General features: G+C 42.3%; 1 protein-coding gene across 1 annotated transcript in view; it reads right to left on the bottom strand.

Annotated features, from left to right (window-relative positions):
- Positions 1-12200, bottom strand: part of dpp10 (dipeptidyl peptidase like 10) — a 249493-nt gene extending 237293 nt beyond the window's left edge. Inside the window, exon 1 of the mRNA XM_030111148.1 lies at positions 12078-12200. Within this exon, the coding sequence (XP_029967008.1) occupies positions 12078-12137 (60 nt within the window). The 5' untranslated portion in view covers positions 12138-12200. The remainder of the gene's footprint in view (positions 1-12077) is intronic.
- Between the last annotated feature and the right edge of the window lie 7117 nt (positions 12201-19317).

Genomic DNA, 19317 nt, shown 5'->3' with positions numbered 1-19317 from the left:
GCTTGTGCACAATGAAACCATGAAAGTTTAAACATTAAACTGCTGTTTTTCTCAGTTTCACCTTATGATATGACCGCTTCTTCCAAGTTTTGGTGAGAAAACTGATGCCCGAGGCCATGAAGGGAGTTCAAAGAGAGAGTTTTCTAAAGCATATTTCAGCTCCTCTCGATCGGCGCAGGAGCTGGTCTCAATGTGGCTCTGAATGAAAATGTCACCTCGCTTCTGGAGGAACAACAAACACGTTTTCTTCTCATAACACTCACAGAAGTGTTGTGTTTTCCTCACTTCAGCCACACGAGATGATACGCACGGTGCACATAAAGCAAGTTTGGTACAAATTTAGGAAGCTTTTTAATTTGTAAATGATTCATTATTTTGATAGCAGAACTTTTTTCCATCCAGTCCATTTAAAGATAAATGGTATGAAATATGAAATATGAGTGATGTAGGCTTTTTTTCCTCACAACAAACATGGTGTTACAGACAGAAGCAGAGGTTTTCTCCTACAGACACTTCTCCATTGCAAAGGAGCAGATAATGCTTGTTTTACATTTGTTTGGACAGAAATAACTCACTTTACAGCTGCTTTTGATGAGATGCTGGTCACATTGTTCTGCCTTCAGTTTGTCTAATTCAGTCAAGTAGAGAGAATTAAATGATTAATCAGGTAGTGTCACATTTAGTATAAAGATATTGATGTGTTGACCAACCTCAAAACCAGTAGCCTGTACAGGAGATGGATGGATGGGTGGATGGGTGGATGGATGGATGGATGGATGAGATGCAGAAAGTTTCACCTGAAAACCAGACCTTCTGTCAGGACATGATAACACACCTCATTATGTAATATGTGCATTAACATACTGAAGCACGTTCACAAAACCAACTCTACCTGGCAGTGAAGCACCCAACGGTTTTCTTTGTATTGAGAGGCCAATAATGTGTTCGACCAGATGGAAATAACGCAAGATAAAGTTGGACGGATCAACAGACGCATCAATCTTCCTGATTGTGTTCCGGAAAGAGAAACATTTAGTTTCTGAAATCATTCATCAGTGTGTGTTTGGAGCTCCCCTTGGAAAGTTTAACCTTGATGAGAAACTTGCATCTTCACCTCATATTACTTTTTACCTTGGAAATTCCTGCACATAATTGCTTTTTCTTCCCCTCACTTCTCCACTAACTGGCATTGTTCTCTCAGGAGGAGCTCCTTTAGATGGTGGAGAGGGGAGTCTTCACGCAGCGGTAAGCACTCAACAGGACCCCAGAGTGCAAACATAATAGCTTATATCATCGTAGATTTGTGTTTCTTCACAGGCACAAATAAGCTCTCTCATGTGCTCTTATGCAAATGTGCAGCAGATACATCTCAATCACAAAACAAATTAGCCAAACATCTATCAGCACGGTCTTTGGAGAGGCCGGGGAGTGGGAGATGAACGCGGAGGGGAGGATATATCGAGAGCGGCCGGCGAGTCTCCCTAATTTATAGACTGAGCGACTCGAGAGCCGCTGCGATCATTCTTATGAGACTGATTCGGCCAATCTATCACTCCCAGAGCGGGCCGGTCCCGAGCACTTTTTAAAGACTGTTTGTGTGATAGATCTTCGGCACAGAGAGGGGGAAGACGCTTCAGTAACCTGCCGGCTGAGCGTTCACGGTGCAGAGTCACCGAGTGGAGCGCGGTCGGCGCCGCGAGAGACGCTGCTCCGGACAGGAAACCCTCGGAGGAGCCCGTGCACGTTGCACGTGAAATATAAATGGTAAAGTTTCTGAACGCGACACGCTGTTTGTCCGAGCGACTCTGCCAGAGCATTCTTCATGTCCTCACATCTCTCATGGCAAAAATCATCAAACACAGAGAGGGAGCCAACTTCCATCAGGCTGTTGAATAAATGAAGGGGATGCTTGGGTTCGGAGTGTTGGACAAGCGTTTAACCACCTCGCCGGTGCTTCAGAAGTCCACATGACAGCACGGGTTTACATCCAGCTCTCCCCCGCCGTCCTCATTATTTAGCCGTTCAGTCTGAGAGCCTGTTCCTTCGGTCGCTGCGTGAGAACTTATCAAAGAGTTTGATCAGGAATAAAGCTTCACGTGTGAGCTTGATCAAAGCGATGCGGTGTTTAAACTCCCGATATATCTCCTCTACAGCGACCACAAGGCTCTATTTTTGGAGCGGGCGGCTTCTATGGTCTGCACATCACAGACTCCTCTCGATGTGATGGAGAGTAAATCGCTTCATGTTTCTGGAGTGAGGAGGCGTTTTTTTTGGAACTGGGACTCGTCGGTGCAATCGCTGAGTAGTAGTGAAGCACAACAATATTAACCTCGGAGATTATTATCTCCCACGATTTTCTCTGCAAAGAGACAGGCCAGGAAGTGTAAGCAACCTTCACTGATCAGGATTGTTTTTGGAGAAAAGCAGCTTTCATTGAAAAGACTGGGACCTGAGTCCAGTGGAGAGACAGGAAGTCTCCAGAGCTGAACTAAAAGGCATCTTTTTTCCAATACATACCCATAAAACAACACTAAGACATAAACTGTCCTTTGTTTTTTAACTTAAGATTTTTAAAAACATAATTCTGAAGAACAGAAAGTTTCATACATGGCTGTTTTGCTACCTATACTGGTTACCTGATGTAAAAACGAACATCTTTCGCTGTGATTTGACAGTTTTATTATAACTGCATGGAACATCCAGAGTGACATTTCACATTGTGATAAAAGCAAGAAGAGGTTGCCGTTATAAAAAAATACACCTAAAGTTAGTTTACACAAAGAGAACAACAATCAATTGAAAGAGAAAAGATTAAACCATTTAATTTGCTTTGCAGAGCAAAGGAGCAAACTTTATAAAGTACAATACGTTTGCATCCACAGGGCAAACAGAGAGAGAAAAACACACACATTCGCCGAGGGACAGCTCAGGTTCACTAATTAACCTTAAACACGTTTTTGCACTGTGGACTTAAACCAGGGGAAACCAGGGAGAGAACCAGCAACCTCCCCACAGAGGGGCCAGTATCTGAGTCCACAACTTTAACGGTGAGAGGCGAGAGAGCAAACCACTGCTCCACTGCTCCACTGCACTGACCACTGTGAACCACTGAGCTGCCTGTGTTTTCACATTGAAGCTGAACTTTCAGTTCCATTAACAATAAAAGCCACTGCAGCGTATTTCTGTGAACTGAAGGCAAAATCTTTCTGGTCATTTAATATACTGAGATAATGATGGGAAATCTAAAATTCTCTACGTGTTCAGATTGAACACACTGAGGGACAGAGTCTGAGTTTTGGAGGCTGTCTTGACAGTTGATTACCACGTGTAATAACTTTGAGCACGTCGAAGAACCTCGCTGATTCCACAGTGATCAATAAGAGAGTTCTTTGTGAACACCTGCATGTCTTCAGACGATGGAGCGATGCGTATTGACATACAAACATCTGATTACAGGCTTCTGCACACACGTTGATGACTTCCAGTCGAAGTGCAGGAACAGCCTGTGGATCCACTCTGACTAAATGTCTCGCAGTAAATGGACATAATCTTTTCTTTTCCTAGGAAATATTTGCAACTTCAAAATTAAAGGATTTGCGAAAAGTCTTTTAGAGCAGGAGAAAGTCTGAAGAGCCTGATAGCTGATTTGAAATGTTCTATAAATAACCTGAAACCAGCTATTCCCTCTGTTCAACTGTCTTCTTTTGAAGCTGTCGCTTTATGTTACAGTGGGAATATGGACTGAGGTTGTGCTGTACAGAAAATGCTGTTGTACTGGAGGATGTCAGTTCAAACAGCGAGCAAAAAACTTGGGTCAGACTTTTGTCAACTACCTTTATGAGAATGGATCCGGGGTGTTCCAGCAGATTAGTGGTGGCCCGTTGTCCCACTGAGGCCCCTGTTCCCAGGTTTGGTGCCAGGTTTCAGGTGATCTGGTCACATTCACACCTGGTGCTCCAAATTGCTGCATGACTGGATTTATTTGAAGGTAAATGGATTACACTTGTATTGGCTTCCCTCTGCTTCAGGAGTTACTTTACATTGTGAGTCTTGTTCAGAGTGGCTGCTGCCGTACTCTGGACTCAGTCATGATTTTGGAGCAGTTTGGGGTTCACTGCCTTGCTCAAGGGGAACTTGGACAGATGAAGGGTTGAAGTGAGATTTGAAAGACTTCCTGCTCAAACCTCACTTTTTTAGGAGCTGCCCATTCTTATGCTTAAGCACTATAATTCGTACATTGATCCATGGACGGATGACTTTTGTGTTCATGCAGTGTTCATGTCAGTGGGTTAACCTTTTGCAATCTCATCTCACAGTAAGAAAATCTCACGTTCTGGGTCATTCTGCGTTGAGCTAGCATGTTCTCTCAAACATATGCCTGCAATCTGTCTGTCTGCCCTCTCATTGTCTCTCCTTCTACCATCTAAACTCAGCCAGAACAGCAGAAAGCCTCCATCTCTGAGTCTGCTTCTGCAGGTTTCTTCTCATTAAGATGGCGTTTTTTTGTCCAAAAAGATCTTTTGGGGTTTTATTTTCACTGTGAATGTCCCTACGCTGATGCAGGGTCTTCAATCATGTCTTCTACAGACCCCTGCTATCCAAAACAGGATAAAGCAGCAAAAAAGATGACGATTATTTTAAAACAAAGACAATGAGCCTGACTGGAGTTCCTGCTGCTCTGACAAGAGTCCAGAAGTGTTTTCTATCCAACCGACGTTCTGTTTCATTAAAGGCAGCGCTGTGCCAATGAGTTCATGCCGCTTCAATATTTAGTTCCAGGCTTTTTGTCACTCAAGAGCCGCGTCAGCGACGTGACTATAAATGGCTTGAAGGTATCGGGTGTCAGATGAAGCTGAACGCTGACGCTCAGACAGACGGGCTTCATCTCGCCATCATGAAACAACATCCTGAAATTCTTACTTCAAAGTAAGACGCTGGGTCCTCCAGCACTTGGATAAATGGCAGACTGTCACTTTTCCAGAAACTTTCGGTGGAGAACCCTACCGAGCTGCCTCGGCGTGAGCCAAGGCGTCGCGGCACAGCTTGAGAAACATGGCGCCTGCTCAGCGCCGACCTTGTGCACCCGCCGCTGAAGCGCCGAGCACTGACAAAGCTCCCTGCCTCCCTGACAGGCCCGCTTTATAGCAGCAATCTGCATGTGGGCGGACGCCACATTTCCAAGGACCGCTGCTGACACCCGGCTCCCGGCTCGGTGGCTTCCCGCTTCGTTAAAGTCGGCGAGACCCCGAGAGTCAAGGCCCACGAAAAATCTGCCGCCTCGTGTTAATTGGATTTCTTATCTTGGCTGGTGGCATAAGGACACAGCCATGATACGAAAAGGGAGCGTTTAAGAGGATAAGGCAGAGCCGGGAAGGCCCGGGCGGCAGACGACAGGGTCAGACACGGACAGATTTACTGCGACACGGAGGAGCTTCCCCAGATTTAATCCCGGCCGTGATTCCTGCTCGTTTCACTGACTTCCCGGACAGGTTAGCGCCGAGCTGCTGCACACTCCCAGCTATCTCTCCCTGCTGTGGAACATCTACTCACATCTTCAGGCAGGAAGAAGCCTCAAGACGAAGAAACAGGAGGAGGAGGAATCAACTCTCTTGACATCAATATATGAAGCTGAAAGTAATCCAAGCTCTCTTTATGACACTACAGGACAACCTGAAAATAATGTAGCCTCTGCCTGTTTCTCTGGAACCTTGTGGTTGGTTTTGTGTGTGTGTGTTTGTGTATGTGTGTTTTTCCCCTCAGCGCTCCCGAACGTGACGCATATTTCAAAGAATGATTTCTGTAAGGAAGGTAGAGAATGCCTTGTTCTTTTATTCATCACTGTGTCAATATGCGCGAGTGCATCAGCTGCAGGAGAGAGCAGCAGAAATCCTGATGTAAACTTTTATTATACCGGGCCGAATCACTGCTGTGCACGTACTCTCCCTGTTCTCCAGCAGCTGCCATTACACACACACTTTATACACACAATGTGATGCAGAATATACCTGGTGTTCGGCCTGGAGGCCAGAGGTTTTAAAGTTAACTCTATACCTGTCGTGTGTGTCTGATTTTGTCTCAGCTCCAAACTCCAAAGACGAGTTCAGTCATTATCACTGATTTGAATCCTGTCATGCTGATGAAATGATGACGTAACCTGACTCGTATTTTTAAGAACTTACGTTGTAATAAGACACAACGCTGTATGGCATGATGTAATATGATACACAATATGACACAACGTGTAAAATGATACAACATGACATACAGTAAGTTACTGTATGTAAGCTTATCCATAGGCCCCTGAACTTGGGAGGCCCCTGGGCTTCAGCCCAGGTAAGCCCGTGTATTAAAGCAGCCTTGACAGTAACAGTGTAATACAATATATGAAAACAAGATATGAAACATAAAAGGACACAATATGATACATGGTATGACCTGATACGATAACATTTAAGAAAATTTGATTCAATGTGACATGAGACAATATCAAATAACACAATATGACACAATAATAAAGATGACACAATGTGATTCAGTGTGAGATGATATGACACCTGATGAAGCCCATTATAGGAAAAAAACCTAAATATTAAGAATTTATAGGACAGTTTAGAGGTCTTGTTTTATTTTTTTATTTTTTTTTATTTTTTATTTTTTTTCCCTTGTCCTGTTCGGCAGCTGGGGCGTGCAATATTGTATGATTGTAGCCTTTTACTATCCGAACAGATTTTAATATTAGCAGCAGGAGGAGACTGAGTCTCCTCCTGCTGCTGCCTTTATTTAAAGCTGGCATCCGGCATGGCTGCCGGACAGGACCGGGACGGAAATGCTCAGAGAGCAGGGACAGAAAGAGAGAAAGATAAAGAGAGGGAGAACGGAAGGGGGGGGGGGCAACCTATGTACAAAGTCACAATACAAAACAGTGTTGTCGACGCACCACACGCAACCTAGAACAATCCCAAACCCCCAATCTAGACAACACCAAAACAGAGCCGACAACCAACACAGAAAATTACAGAACCATACATACATTTTTTTTTTTTTTTTTTTTGTTTTGTTTTTTTTTTCCGAACCATATTAATGAACAGACCAGGCCACAAAAATAAAAGGAGGTGTAGGGGAGGAAGGAAATGCAAGGACACCACAAACCCTTTTTTTTTTTTTTTTTTTTTTTTTTTGAATATAGCTAGTCGTAACTAGTAGTAAACTCAGGGCGTGCATCAAGAGAGGTCTGCTACAGATCACCATTATTCTAACCACCACAAGAAGACAAGGTAACCGAGTATGTGAAGAGTGATTAAAGATCAACGTGATCATGTGAATATGATGGTGACAGTGATGGTGATAGTGATCATGCATATATGACCTCTGACCTCTGAGAAGGCCAGAAGCAGGCCAGAGAGGCCCTCAGAGCCCAGAGGTCTTGTTTTAATATATTGTGCTATATTGTTATTTTTAATCGTGGGGCTCTCTCAGTTGCAGGAAAAAAACACAACAAAACAACAAAATGAGAGTTATAGATCAAACTTTAGCACCTCAATATTTGAACAAATGGTGAAAGTGGTGTCTTTCTCTTTTAGTTATAAACAGTAACTCAAAGTAAGCCTCAGATGTGGATTTCAATCAGCCGGGCCATCTGTGAAACTGTTACACAAACACATTAGAATTTAGAACACGGTTGTAGTGAAAGAAAAAAATGCTCTGACGCTGTTAAAAAAAAACTACATGACAGGAGGCTCCCATATAAGACATGACATGTCAGATAGAGCAAACACAACACCGCAGAAGATTTATGGAAATAAATGAGAGCAGCTTATGTTTCCTCCACATGACTGATGAGGCTGAGGACAGCGATCGGCTCGGCTCGCTGCGGGAGATTCAGGTGGAATTAGCGACATGACGGGGGATCGGGAAGCCTGAAGTGTCTCACTGAAGCAGCTCAAGTCCCAGAAGTGGGATCACACACCTGAGGTTTCCTGCTCCGACATATCAAAGCGCGTGCAGTGAAACTTTCTGTAACAGTGTGACGTGTGGAGCCAGTCACTGCATCGGGAGACATTTCCCATCCTCCAGCCGCTCTGGCATCTCACACATTCGAGCAAATGACTGAAAAAAAGCACTGATTAGTCACTTCTTGAGAAATAAACTGGTACATGGCCACAATTAAAGAGTAAAAAGTTTTATTTTGAAATTAAATTTACATGTCCTTGAGCCAGCAATGAGTTTTATATTGAAAAACACTTCCATCAGTGTTTCATTCCTTCGCTTAACTCCGTCATCTCCGTCATTATTAAGGCCTGTTGCTTAAAACCGGTCTGTGGTACAAAAAAGTTTAGGGACTGCTGTTACAGAAAATAGGCTGCTACTGTTAATCTCAGCGACATTGGAGAAGCAGCTTTAAAGAATGTCAATGTTAAAGCTTGGTGAGCCAGACAGAAGCCACAGCCTTCCAACTGTCCCCATGTATTACAGAAGTTATATCAAAGTTAGTTTACTTACAAAATTTCCAGAGCAAATGTAGCTAATGAGTTACTAACTGATTGTGAAGAGGATGAGAAGAAACATATCTTGTACCTAAAACCTCTGACAGTTCCAATGTGCCAGTCAGCAGTCAAAAACTGTTCTTTCAATAACATTTGACAAACTGTGTCCTCTAAGTTCCCTGCTGAGCTCCAAACCGCTCAGGATATCTTCATACTGGCATGCACCACAGTGTCTTCGCTTCCAGTTATTTTCAATCTGAATAAAACTGTGCGATCTACCCGGCTGAATTCTTTGATCTTTCAGAAAAAAAATGTGTAACCATTTGACAGATTGGGCCTCTTTCTCCCGCCTGACTTGGCATGTAGCGACTTCACCATTTCCCCAGATCGCAGCAATTAATCTCGTGAGTGTAACGCGATGGTGACAGACAGAAACCACACTCAAAACTGCAAAGAGCTGCATCCAAGTGCAAGTCAACCAAATTCTCTGCGAATGGCTTCTCAAATACATACAAATTGCTTGGGAAGATTTATGGGATTATGCAACCGAATAACTCTACCACAGGAAAATCACTGAAAAGTGACCCAGTGCAACAGATTGAGCAAAACAGTCATGAAACAATGCTGCAAAGAGTTAACCTAACGGAAACCTTCAGATAATTAACTCCTGTTTCACGTTAACTGCAGAATGAAGGCTACGTCAAATGACAAGGAACACACCTGAGCTCAGCCTCACATTTGTAAAACTTGGTGCATAAAATAAAAAAACACTTTCAATAGATAACCAAATTTGCACGTGCAATGAAATCAATCAAACTTTATCTGAAATCCATCAAAAAATAGTCAGAATAAATCAACGCCACATAAGCAATAGTTGTGATTTCAATATATGCACTGAAGTTAACCGTCAAACCAAGTCCCAGCTTTCTCTGATATAATAACAGTTTCTACCACAATGTGGCGTTGTGGTTATTTGAAACTCAAACTAAATAAATTAACTGATATGAAGAGATGAGTCCTGGTATTGAAACCATAAAATCCACTAATGCAAGTCAGTTTTAACCAAAAGTTGTTGCTGCAAAGTAGTTAATATGCTTAAAAGTCACCTATTTCAACTGGTTAATTCGAAAGCACAACGGTCATAATGTCATGCCAAACATTGATGTGTGTCGTGTGGGGCAGAATAAATTCAGCCATTCAACCAGAGTACAGCCTGCCCTGTTGTGGTAATACCACGTTACACCACAGGGTAGTGTACTGAGTCACTTCAGTGTGTAATCTGACCTGCTCAGTCTTCTAAAATAGATTTCTACAAGAGATAACTTCAGAGGTACTGTCAGCTATTATATAAAAAATTGAGCAAATTAATCACCAGCCCTTCTGGAAATATCACTCAGGAAACTCATAAATTTTGAAATAAAACTAGTTCTGCAATACCCCCTTGGACCACCAGATGGTGTCATGAGTCTCTCCTGAATTTGGCATAAGGGAGAGAAAAAGAAACTCTGTCTTAAAGGTGTGGAAATGTTCTTGAGATGAATCAAGAGCCTGTGAGGAAACAACCATCATAACGTGACAGACTTTGATCACAAATATGAGTAAAATGGTCCAAAACTAAAGAATAATGAGCTGCAGAATAAAGAAATATCAGTGTTATTGTTAATCAGTAAATCCAGTAGAGGGCAGAGCACAATGTTGCCTTCATGTGGGGAATGTTTCTAATCCAAACATGTATGAAAAAGGCTTAAACCTGTTAAATTATTTGCCCTGGAGGATCAGTCATTATCGTATATTTCCATCTGTTCTCATGAAGACGTTTCCACGTCTGAAGCTTCTTTGTCTTCATGTCCAGCTGATGTCAGGCTGCTCTTTTTGTTTGTACCCACTCATTCAGTATCTCCTCAAAGACATCCTCATTTCTGTTGTTGTTCATTTGTCTGGTTATACGTGAGCTGTACGATTCAACACTGCCCCCACTGGTCATCTGTGGTATTGCTATGTTTGCGCCTTAATAAATGCAGAAAACAAACAGAGGGTTATCCATTTCCTATTGAGCATGGAGCGTATTTGAGCTTCAAGTGGAAAGAAAATCATAACAGTCTTCCATCATGATGCATCTGAACACATTAAAATAAGTAGAAACGTGTCTAGAAAGGACTATGTTGTAATTGACAATAAAGGTTACTTGAATTGAATTGAATTGAATTGAATTGAATTGAAACATGTTAAACTGGTTCTGAAGAGCACATCAGCATATTGTAAATGGTCTCACTTATTCCCTGAATTCGTGCCTTCTCAGCTTTGAAATACCAGTTTAAACCACAAGGTGGTGTAGTGAGTGCACAGCAGGTGCCAACAATGTAAACACTACAGTGACTCACTGCTGCCACCAGGCACAAAGCAGTGGTATTACTTGGTGTTTTCTCATGCTGCACCCTTGAATGGCTGAAGAAATAAAAACATCAAAATCCGAGAAATTACTGGATCCTATTTACATGTTTAAAAAACCAACAGGCGCATGCAAATCCAGGGAACAGCAGCAGCCTCCTTCTGCCATCAGCATCACAAAACCCAACGATACCGGACCGCCGGACTCACATCAGGTCCAGACTCTCCAACTCAGCGGTCACAGGCGAGGAGCCGGCGGCAGACTGTCCAACTCCTGGGACACTTTCACCATCTCAGTCTTGTGTGTCGTCCTAAACTGAGATCTATTAATTGTAAACATGGGGTCTCTTTTTGCAAAATGTGCAGGCCTGTGGGACAGTGGGGTGGGGGTGGGGTGGGGGGGGGGGGGGGGGTGATTGGTGGGGAGGATCGATACATTTTGCCCCGAGCTGAATTTCTCTGGTGGGACTTCGAGGTTGAAAAGTGATGCAGAGCCAGAGGCAAAATCAATAGCGCTGTTGAGTCACTCACACACACACACACACACACACACACACACACACACACACACACACACACACACACACACACACACACACACCAGTTGTAGATTCAGCTGTGGTTTAAATGCACATTATGAAGACAATGCGGTGACTCAACCTGTCCTTCCGCATCTTCCTTAAAAAAAAAAAAAAAAAAAAAAAAAAAAAACACCGCGCGCGCACGTGCACACGCGCGCTGCTTGCAGCCACTTCAGGTTGCACGCGTTAATTCCGACAACAGGTCGGAATCGGGAACGCTCTCCCGGGTAAAGTTAAGGAACCGGTGCGCCTTCAAACGTGCTCCAAAAGGCGCAGCGTTTCGCTCCGTGTCAGGAGGAGACGTGCACCCTTCCACCAGCACACGCACGATTTAATAAAAATATAATAATAATGATAATAAGCAGGACGACGTGATGAGAATGAAATGTGGCCACTGCGCCAGAGAGGGACTCCCCATCCACTCCACTGTCACTGGACGGTCAGATCTCTCTCATCCACAGAGAGCGGCTCTCACACCGGCACGCTGTCACACTCCGCTCCGGTTCCCGCTCCGGTCACCGGAGGAGAAGCCCGCCGGCGTCTCCAAAGTGCCGCGCGTCATGGCGCATTACGGTCAAGTTTGGAGGAGAAGTTGATGGCGGTCATGCTTCAGAGGAAGCCTTACCTTGATGGCCTTGGTGGACTGGCATTTCACCTGGTGGGACACGGTGGCGGTCTGGTTCATGTCGGCACGCGAGCTGAGCTCCAATCCAAGTGAGGGGAATGAGAAACAAAGAAAGAAAGAAAGAATGAAAGAAGCAGCGCGGCTCCTCCGGATCACTCGCTCCTCACTCTGCACTCCTCAGGATGGAGTGTGTGTGAGGCTAAAGCGCGCAGCCGTGTCTGGCGGCTCTCCGTGTCTGTGTGTGTGTGTGTGTGTGTGTGTGTGTGTGTATGTGTATGTGTGTGTGTAATGAAACTAATATTTCTCCATTATTATGACCACATTTCTTTTAAATGAATTTTTTACTGCAATTTCTTTTAATTTTGCGCACTTCGAATCGACCCCTTTGAAGCAAATCATATAATTTTGCCTTCCTGTGGGGTTTTTCAGGTTTATCATCTTTATAATTCTCATTTCTTGGTGCGTCTGTGGGCAGAGATCTGTGCAGGACGGTCAGAAACATCCACATTAAACCTTTCCGGACCTTCCTTTGAGCTCTGGGGCTCAGTCGTGTTAAAATAGAGATGAAAAGTCTTCCCCAAACTGAAAGCGTGTCTAAAATGTCTTGGTATGCGCTGGATTTTATACACCTGTGGAAATATGTCTGAAGGAAGCGCCTGAATTCAGTAGTTCAGGCTAGAAACCCTTCTGAATCTTCATCCCTGCTGCATTTATTCAGCATTTTACGGGTTAATGACAGAGAAAGTTCTGAAAACATAGTCTATATAAACGCATATTGTGTAGAAATTTGTTGGGAATTTGTTGAGATGGTGGTTTAATTGACTTCTGAGAACTTTAATGAGGAAAACTAATAGACATCTTTTTAAGAGCAAGACTAATTTTTTTTATTATTTAATTTTTTTTAAGGAAATCGAAATGTGCAGTGAAAGTATTGACTCACTTATTTTGTTATAAGATTTTTTATTGATTTGACTGTATGGAATAACAAGAGTTAAATGCAACTCGATTAAAAGTTCAGAAGGAATTATTTTTGCTGAACATGATGAACATGTATTGAAAATAACTGTTCATCACATCAGTTTTGATTTACAGCACACTGTGTTGCCATCATGTTTATCATTCTGAGTCATCCAGACACATGAGAAACGACGTCTGTCTGGATGATTGAGGTCGGATTGCGTATTTGAAGTAAGCAGATGTTTTAATTTCAAAGCTTCACAGTTTTAGACCCGCTGCTGGAGATACAGTGTGATTCCACCTCACACAGTCATAAAATCTAAGGTCCTGTTTACACGACAATGTTTCAAGTGGAAACGCACTGCTTTTGAAATGAGGTTTTCTTAGTAGGCCACTAGAGGGCGCTGTTTTTTTGTTTTTTTTTGCTTCATGAAACGGCACTCACAATGAATGTCCGTTTTAGCCAAGCCACTACTAGTGGAGATGACAAAATGCAGATTAAGCCGATTGGCTCCTCTAATATCTCGTGGGATTTTTCAATATACATAATTCTTGCTTTGCTTGTCGACCGGCGACATTCCCACGCTAGCGCGCAGGAAATTACGCATTTTACGTCACAACAAGAAGGGAGGGGGGGGGACGGGAGGGTCTCATAGCAATAGGCAGAGGTCAGACAGACCGAGGAAGCAGCATGGCAGAGAATCCAATGAAACGGCCGAGAAAGAGTCCTGAAGTGGATCCTACCACCAAAAAAAAAAAAAAAAGCCTGGACGGTCGGCAGAAGGACTGCTGGCGAAGATCAACGGACAACAAATGATTTCCGCTGACGACCACTGGGTCTTTTCATCCACTGACCTGTCAGTTGCAAATTAGCAGGCACCTTGTCTCCCGTTTGTAATAAGCTATTTGCGTTTCTGTGGAGAGAAAAAAAGAAAACAATAATTACCACTTTGGAAGAGTCCGTCTTTTTTTGACCAGCTGTCCTTATTCACACAGAATAAAAACCGTTTCCAACGGTGATTCGCGCTGTGGAAACGCGAATCACCGTGGCAGCGGTTGGGGGCAGAGGGGGAGCGGCGAACACCGGGGACACCTGGGCGTACGTCATGTGGAAGCGCCGGCTTTATTGTTGTGAGAACGCAGAATTCCGCTAGAGGGCGGCCGAAGTTACGCACTATAGCTTTAAAAAGTTCCACCTTGGAAGCCGTTTTAAAAAGTTGCATCAGTGCTTTGGAGCACCATTTAGAAAGTCACCCAAAATGCAAAAAAACTTTATGCTTTCACTGTAAAATATTTAGTAAATGAGGCGTTAGTTACAGGAAGTTCTCAAAAATGTAGAATATACTTTTTTCTTACCGCATAAATTGAAAAAACTTCTTTTGATTATGGTAGCGTATAATAACATGAATAAAATTCAGATTTTGTGAGTTCTAATATGTAAATTTTCATGAGAACAAAGTGAATATTATGAATGATAAAAAAAACCTTAAAATATTCTAATTATATTTCTTATTTTTTCTCCAGAGCACCTGTATTTTTTGTCTTCTGCATTTTTAAATGGCTAAAAAGTCGAAAACCTGAACTCACCTCGGCTTTGTGCGTGCAGCCATAACTCACACATTACAAATTTAGCCCAGATGGCTCTAATTTGCCATTAATTGCACACAGCAGGCTAAACACAGCTTTGTTTAATTGTGCCCTGCAGCCACATAAACCATCAGTGCTTCTGCTGGAAAGCAGTGCGTGTCCAAGTTTGACATATATCAATTAATCAGAGGTAATTTGACTGAGGGGAAATGCTGCGTGCAAATATTGATCAGATGAGGATGTAAAGGTGGTAAAATTCACAGTGACCCTGATGCTTTCAGTAGCACCAACAGACCTCCATGTAATCTGCATAATCACTCGATCATGTTTGAGACATGTATCTGCTTTCGCAAAGTGGCGTTTTCCCCTCGTTTCCATGGAGACGGAGTCGGCGCACTTTCGAAAAGTTCCACCTTGTGAGCCTTTTCAGTGGTTTTGAGCACCGTCAGAGTCCAAAAGGCTGGAGTCGATCCCAGATTGAATGGATGCATCAACAAGTTCAACAGAGCAAACATGCATGTCTGGGATACGTGGAGAAAACACACAGAGAGAACATGCAAACTGCACACAGAAACCTATTCAAAGTACATGAGTGGAAGTCAATCCACTTCGTGTGGTTGCACACTAAACTGTGTGAATTAGTGGTGAATTCTATCCGTTTTTGTTGCAAACTTGAGCAGTTCCACATTTACTTGTGAGAGCAAAAAAAATAATGTCCTGTGCACAACATGTGAAACTGGGGCAATTATACACAATGCCTCCACACTCCTGCAATTACATGCCAGGGGCCAAACTGCAGCGTGGCGTGTTCCCTCACTTTAAGTTGCAGGATAATAGAAGTAATTGCAGTGAAGTGCTTTTATAAGTGAGTTTCCAACAATAAGTAGAAGTCTCGGAGTCAGCCGCGGCTAGACGTGTGCCACAGATTTCCGTTCAGCAGCTCATGATGGAAGAAAGATTATAACGTATGGAAATGGAAATTACAAATGGCAGCGTGCGATCGCGGTGTCAAACTGTCCTGTTCACACAGAGCTACAGATATTTTGCAAGCAGAAAATATAGAATATAGTCACAAGATGATGAAATGACATTTTTTACGTCTACATATTATCTGAAATGAAAGAAAAAAAATACAATGAATAAGAGTATCCTCGTCATGATTGGCACCTCCTTCACACACTGAGGTCTTTGACTCATATTTTTCATGAGAGTTTTGAGCAAAATCAAGATGTCGTTCTAGATCCACTCTGCACTGGCTCCGTGAAGCGTTCACAAGATTATATGTAAATAAACACTGTAGCTTATTTTTATTAACGGCTCTCATATCTTGGCTAAAAATGGGGTTTTCAAAAAATGCACGACGACTAAAGTGGTCAAACTCACTAAAACCACAAGAAATGTGAAAAAAATGAAAATGAGTAGAGTTTCTGACACAAAAAAGGCTTAAAATGGAGAAGAAAGCAAACAGTACTGCTAAAAAGGAGTCGAATTGATAAAATATTGACAACTTCGCAGAATTGTTGAAAAAAGAATTGTGAAATCACTAAAATCAGGAAAAAAAACAGATGGAAAAGAAATGTTTTACCATCCTGGATTGTAAGAGAAGCTTCATAAATTCAATATAAAGCACAGTGTTTGTGTTTTTGTGTTTTATGTATCATACCTATTTTTGAAACTTCGTAAGCCGTGTCGGCGTCATTTTGAAAATTAAACATCTTCTGTGGCTTCAGTTAAATTTGATTTGATGGAAAATCACAAAAATATCTCTCTTGGTTGGAAAGACCTCAGATGGTTTACTCATATAAAAAAAGGAGTGTAAACTTGATATGACACACACACACACACACACACACACACACACACACACACACACACACACACACGTCAAGCTGATCCACTAACAGGATTGCACTGAGGAAATAACACACCCTCAGATTGCCTTTGTGCGTATGGGACATGGGGTTTAATGCAAAATACTGGGAGGAGTTCAAACTCATAAATCATAAATCATTGTACAAAGTACAGCTTGAAAACGTAAAATTGTTTATAAATTAATCTGTATTTATTGCATTAAGCGAGGATGTGGTTCTTATTGTGGTAAAAGGCATTTCCTCAGCGACCTCCCTGTGGCTTTTAGTGGCAGATTTAATCACAGTATTTGTTGTGTTGTACTTCTTCCTGGGTCTGGAAACATTTCTGAATCCTTAGCTTTCTGACAAATAATCTCCCGTGCTTTGTTTTTTCACTTTCCAATTGATTTAGTGTAAAACTCAATATTTGTAATATTCCTTTAACGTTTCATTTTGTGAGGAAACTGGTGTCTGAAATTTGGCAAATTGCCACTCATTTGTGTTTTACTTTTTGAGACGGCATGAACAAAACCTTTGATTTGACTGTGAAAAGAGCTTCAGGATGAGCTGGAGCGACATCCTGCTTTCACTCAATTCTGTTCAGCAAACAATACTCCAGGAAGGAATGTGGGAGAGCAGTCCAGAACATCTACTGCAAAGCATGGTGGTGGCACCATCATGCTGTGAGGCTGCGATGCTGGCTCTGGTACTGGAAGCACATGAAAGTGGTAGATTATTAACTCCTCTGGGAGAGAAATGTGTCAGCCTGGGTAACATATAGGCGCAGTAGAAATCAGCGATCAACGCCACACTGGAACGTTTTTCTCCAGGTTCTCCATCCAGAGCTCTTCCACACACTAACGCCGGCTCTTCAGGCCCCCTGGTGGCTGCCGAGCGGTGGTTTTCCACAAAGCTATGTTGGTCGGGTGGCTTGCTCAGCAGGTATTTGTCACAAAAGGCTTCAGGCCCCCTTTACAGTGCTGGAGACAAAGCAGGTATAAATGATGGATGGATGTGTCGGTTAACTGGGTTTATGGCGAAGCTCTCGGGGTTATTGAACAGGACAGAGAGCCGCAGCTCACGTCCAGCGGCACAAAGGAAACGATGGAAAGTTTTGAAGGGACCAGTGGTGAGCTTTGACCCAAATCCAACTGCAAAGCTTTGGAGAGCTGAAGGGTTTCACCGCAGAAAGAACTCCTGGAAATCTGAAGACGATTGAACGCAACACGGTGGAAGAAAGTTGCAAGAAGTTTCCAGAAGAAAGTGTCCATTCTGTATTTGCAGTTTTGTGTAACTGACATGGTAGTTTGTCTTCCAGCCTTTACCCCGGCCTGTTCCTGTGGGTTTCAGGGAGAGAACCTGAAGTCAGAACTGCTTCAGATGACTTTCAAACATGTTGCACGGCATCTGAGCGACCTCGGGTGTGTGACTTTGTGTAAATGGAAAAACGTCCATCCATCCATCCTTCGGTGCTGGTGGCGATCCCAGCTGACCTCCAGGTGAAGGTGGAGTCTGTCGTCTATGGGTCACCAGTCCATCACTCAGACAGAAACACATTCACCTCCAATGGGAACTTTACAGTCTCGACTGACCTCAAACTTACAGATTTAGACAAAAAAAAAAAAAAAAAAAAAACTCACGGACACACAATAAACTTTTAACTGATCATATAAAGCAGTTGTGATTCAGCTGAAGTGATAAAAACTTGTTAATATATAGATGGAGAAGCAATATTTACCATATTGAATTAATATTTTTTTTTGCGATTGTTCGTTAAGGTTTGCTTTTTTTGTAATTTTGACTTCTAGAGTCATGTCAAAAAGTTTGGGCACCTCTGAATATTTCCATTATTTCCATCTATAAATCACTGGATGTTTGTTTGACAAGTCCATTTTTATAAAGTAGATAGGTACCTGACGGATATAGCAACATTTCAGTAGTGAAATTAGACTTATTGGATTAATAGAAAATGTACAATAGTCATCAAAACAAAATCAGATATTTGCATATAACTGGGAACAATACCAGAAAAATCTAATCAATATTACGTAGAGCCTCAATGCAGCGATATCATTCAGTGATAATTAGGTCTGAGAGTCATTCCAGAACACTTGTATGCCCAAATTTTTGCACAGCTTGATTTTTAACAAGCAATTTACCTTTCATATAACACAACACTGCCTTGCTAAAAGTAATTTTTCTGAGAAACACCCCAGGACTCAATTTTTATTAGAAAACGAATGACATGCCACTGAAATAATTTTCTGTGAAGATTTAATTATCATGCAGCTCAAACTTCTTTTTAGTCCTCCATTTTACTTGTATAATCAGCAGAGTTACCATATTTTCTGGACAAGAAGTCACACTTTTCTTAAATGCTTGTTTAGTGACTTATGCATCAAGATAATACCAACTGCGACCACCAGATGTCACTGTATGACAACAAAATGCCACTACAGTTCAGAAAATCCTCCATTAATCGTAAGTGAACTATGAGCAAAAAGAAATGGACACACAGCAGAATTTAAGGTAAAAATTATCAAATGTGCATCATAAACCAGAAGCGGAAAGAGTTCAGAGTGTGAAAAACTTGTGAAGGACTGGAGAAAAGCAAAGGAACTGTTAACATCATGAAGACCATAAACTGTAAGGCTAATCATGGACAAAAGGCACGACAGCAAAAGCTGAGGAACAAATTCTGGAACAAAAACTGCTGGAGGAATAAATGTGACTTTCATAGATGTATTTTTTAAATTTTTTCTCGACAGATTCTCAACTTGTAGTCCAGATAATATGGCAGCCTATTTTGTCCAATGTCCTGCTTTTATAGCATTTTCTGTTTGATA

The sequence above is a fragment of the Salarias fasciatus genome, chromosome 16, assembly GCF_902148845.1.
Source record: "Salarias fasciatus chromosome 16, fSalaFa1.1, whole genome shotgun sequence".
Classification (NCBI taxonomy): Eukaryota; Metazoa; Chordata; class Actinopteri; order Blenniiformes; family Blenniidae; genus Salarias; species Salarias fasciatus.
Note: the sequence above shows the minus strand (reverse complement) of the source record. Positions and strands in the feature narration are given on the sequence as shown.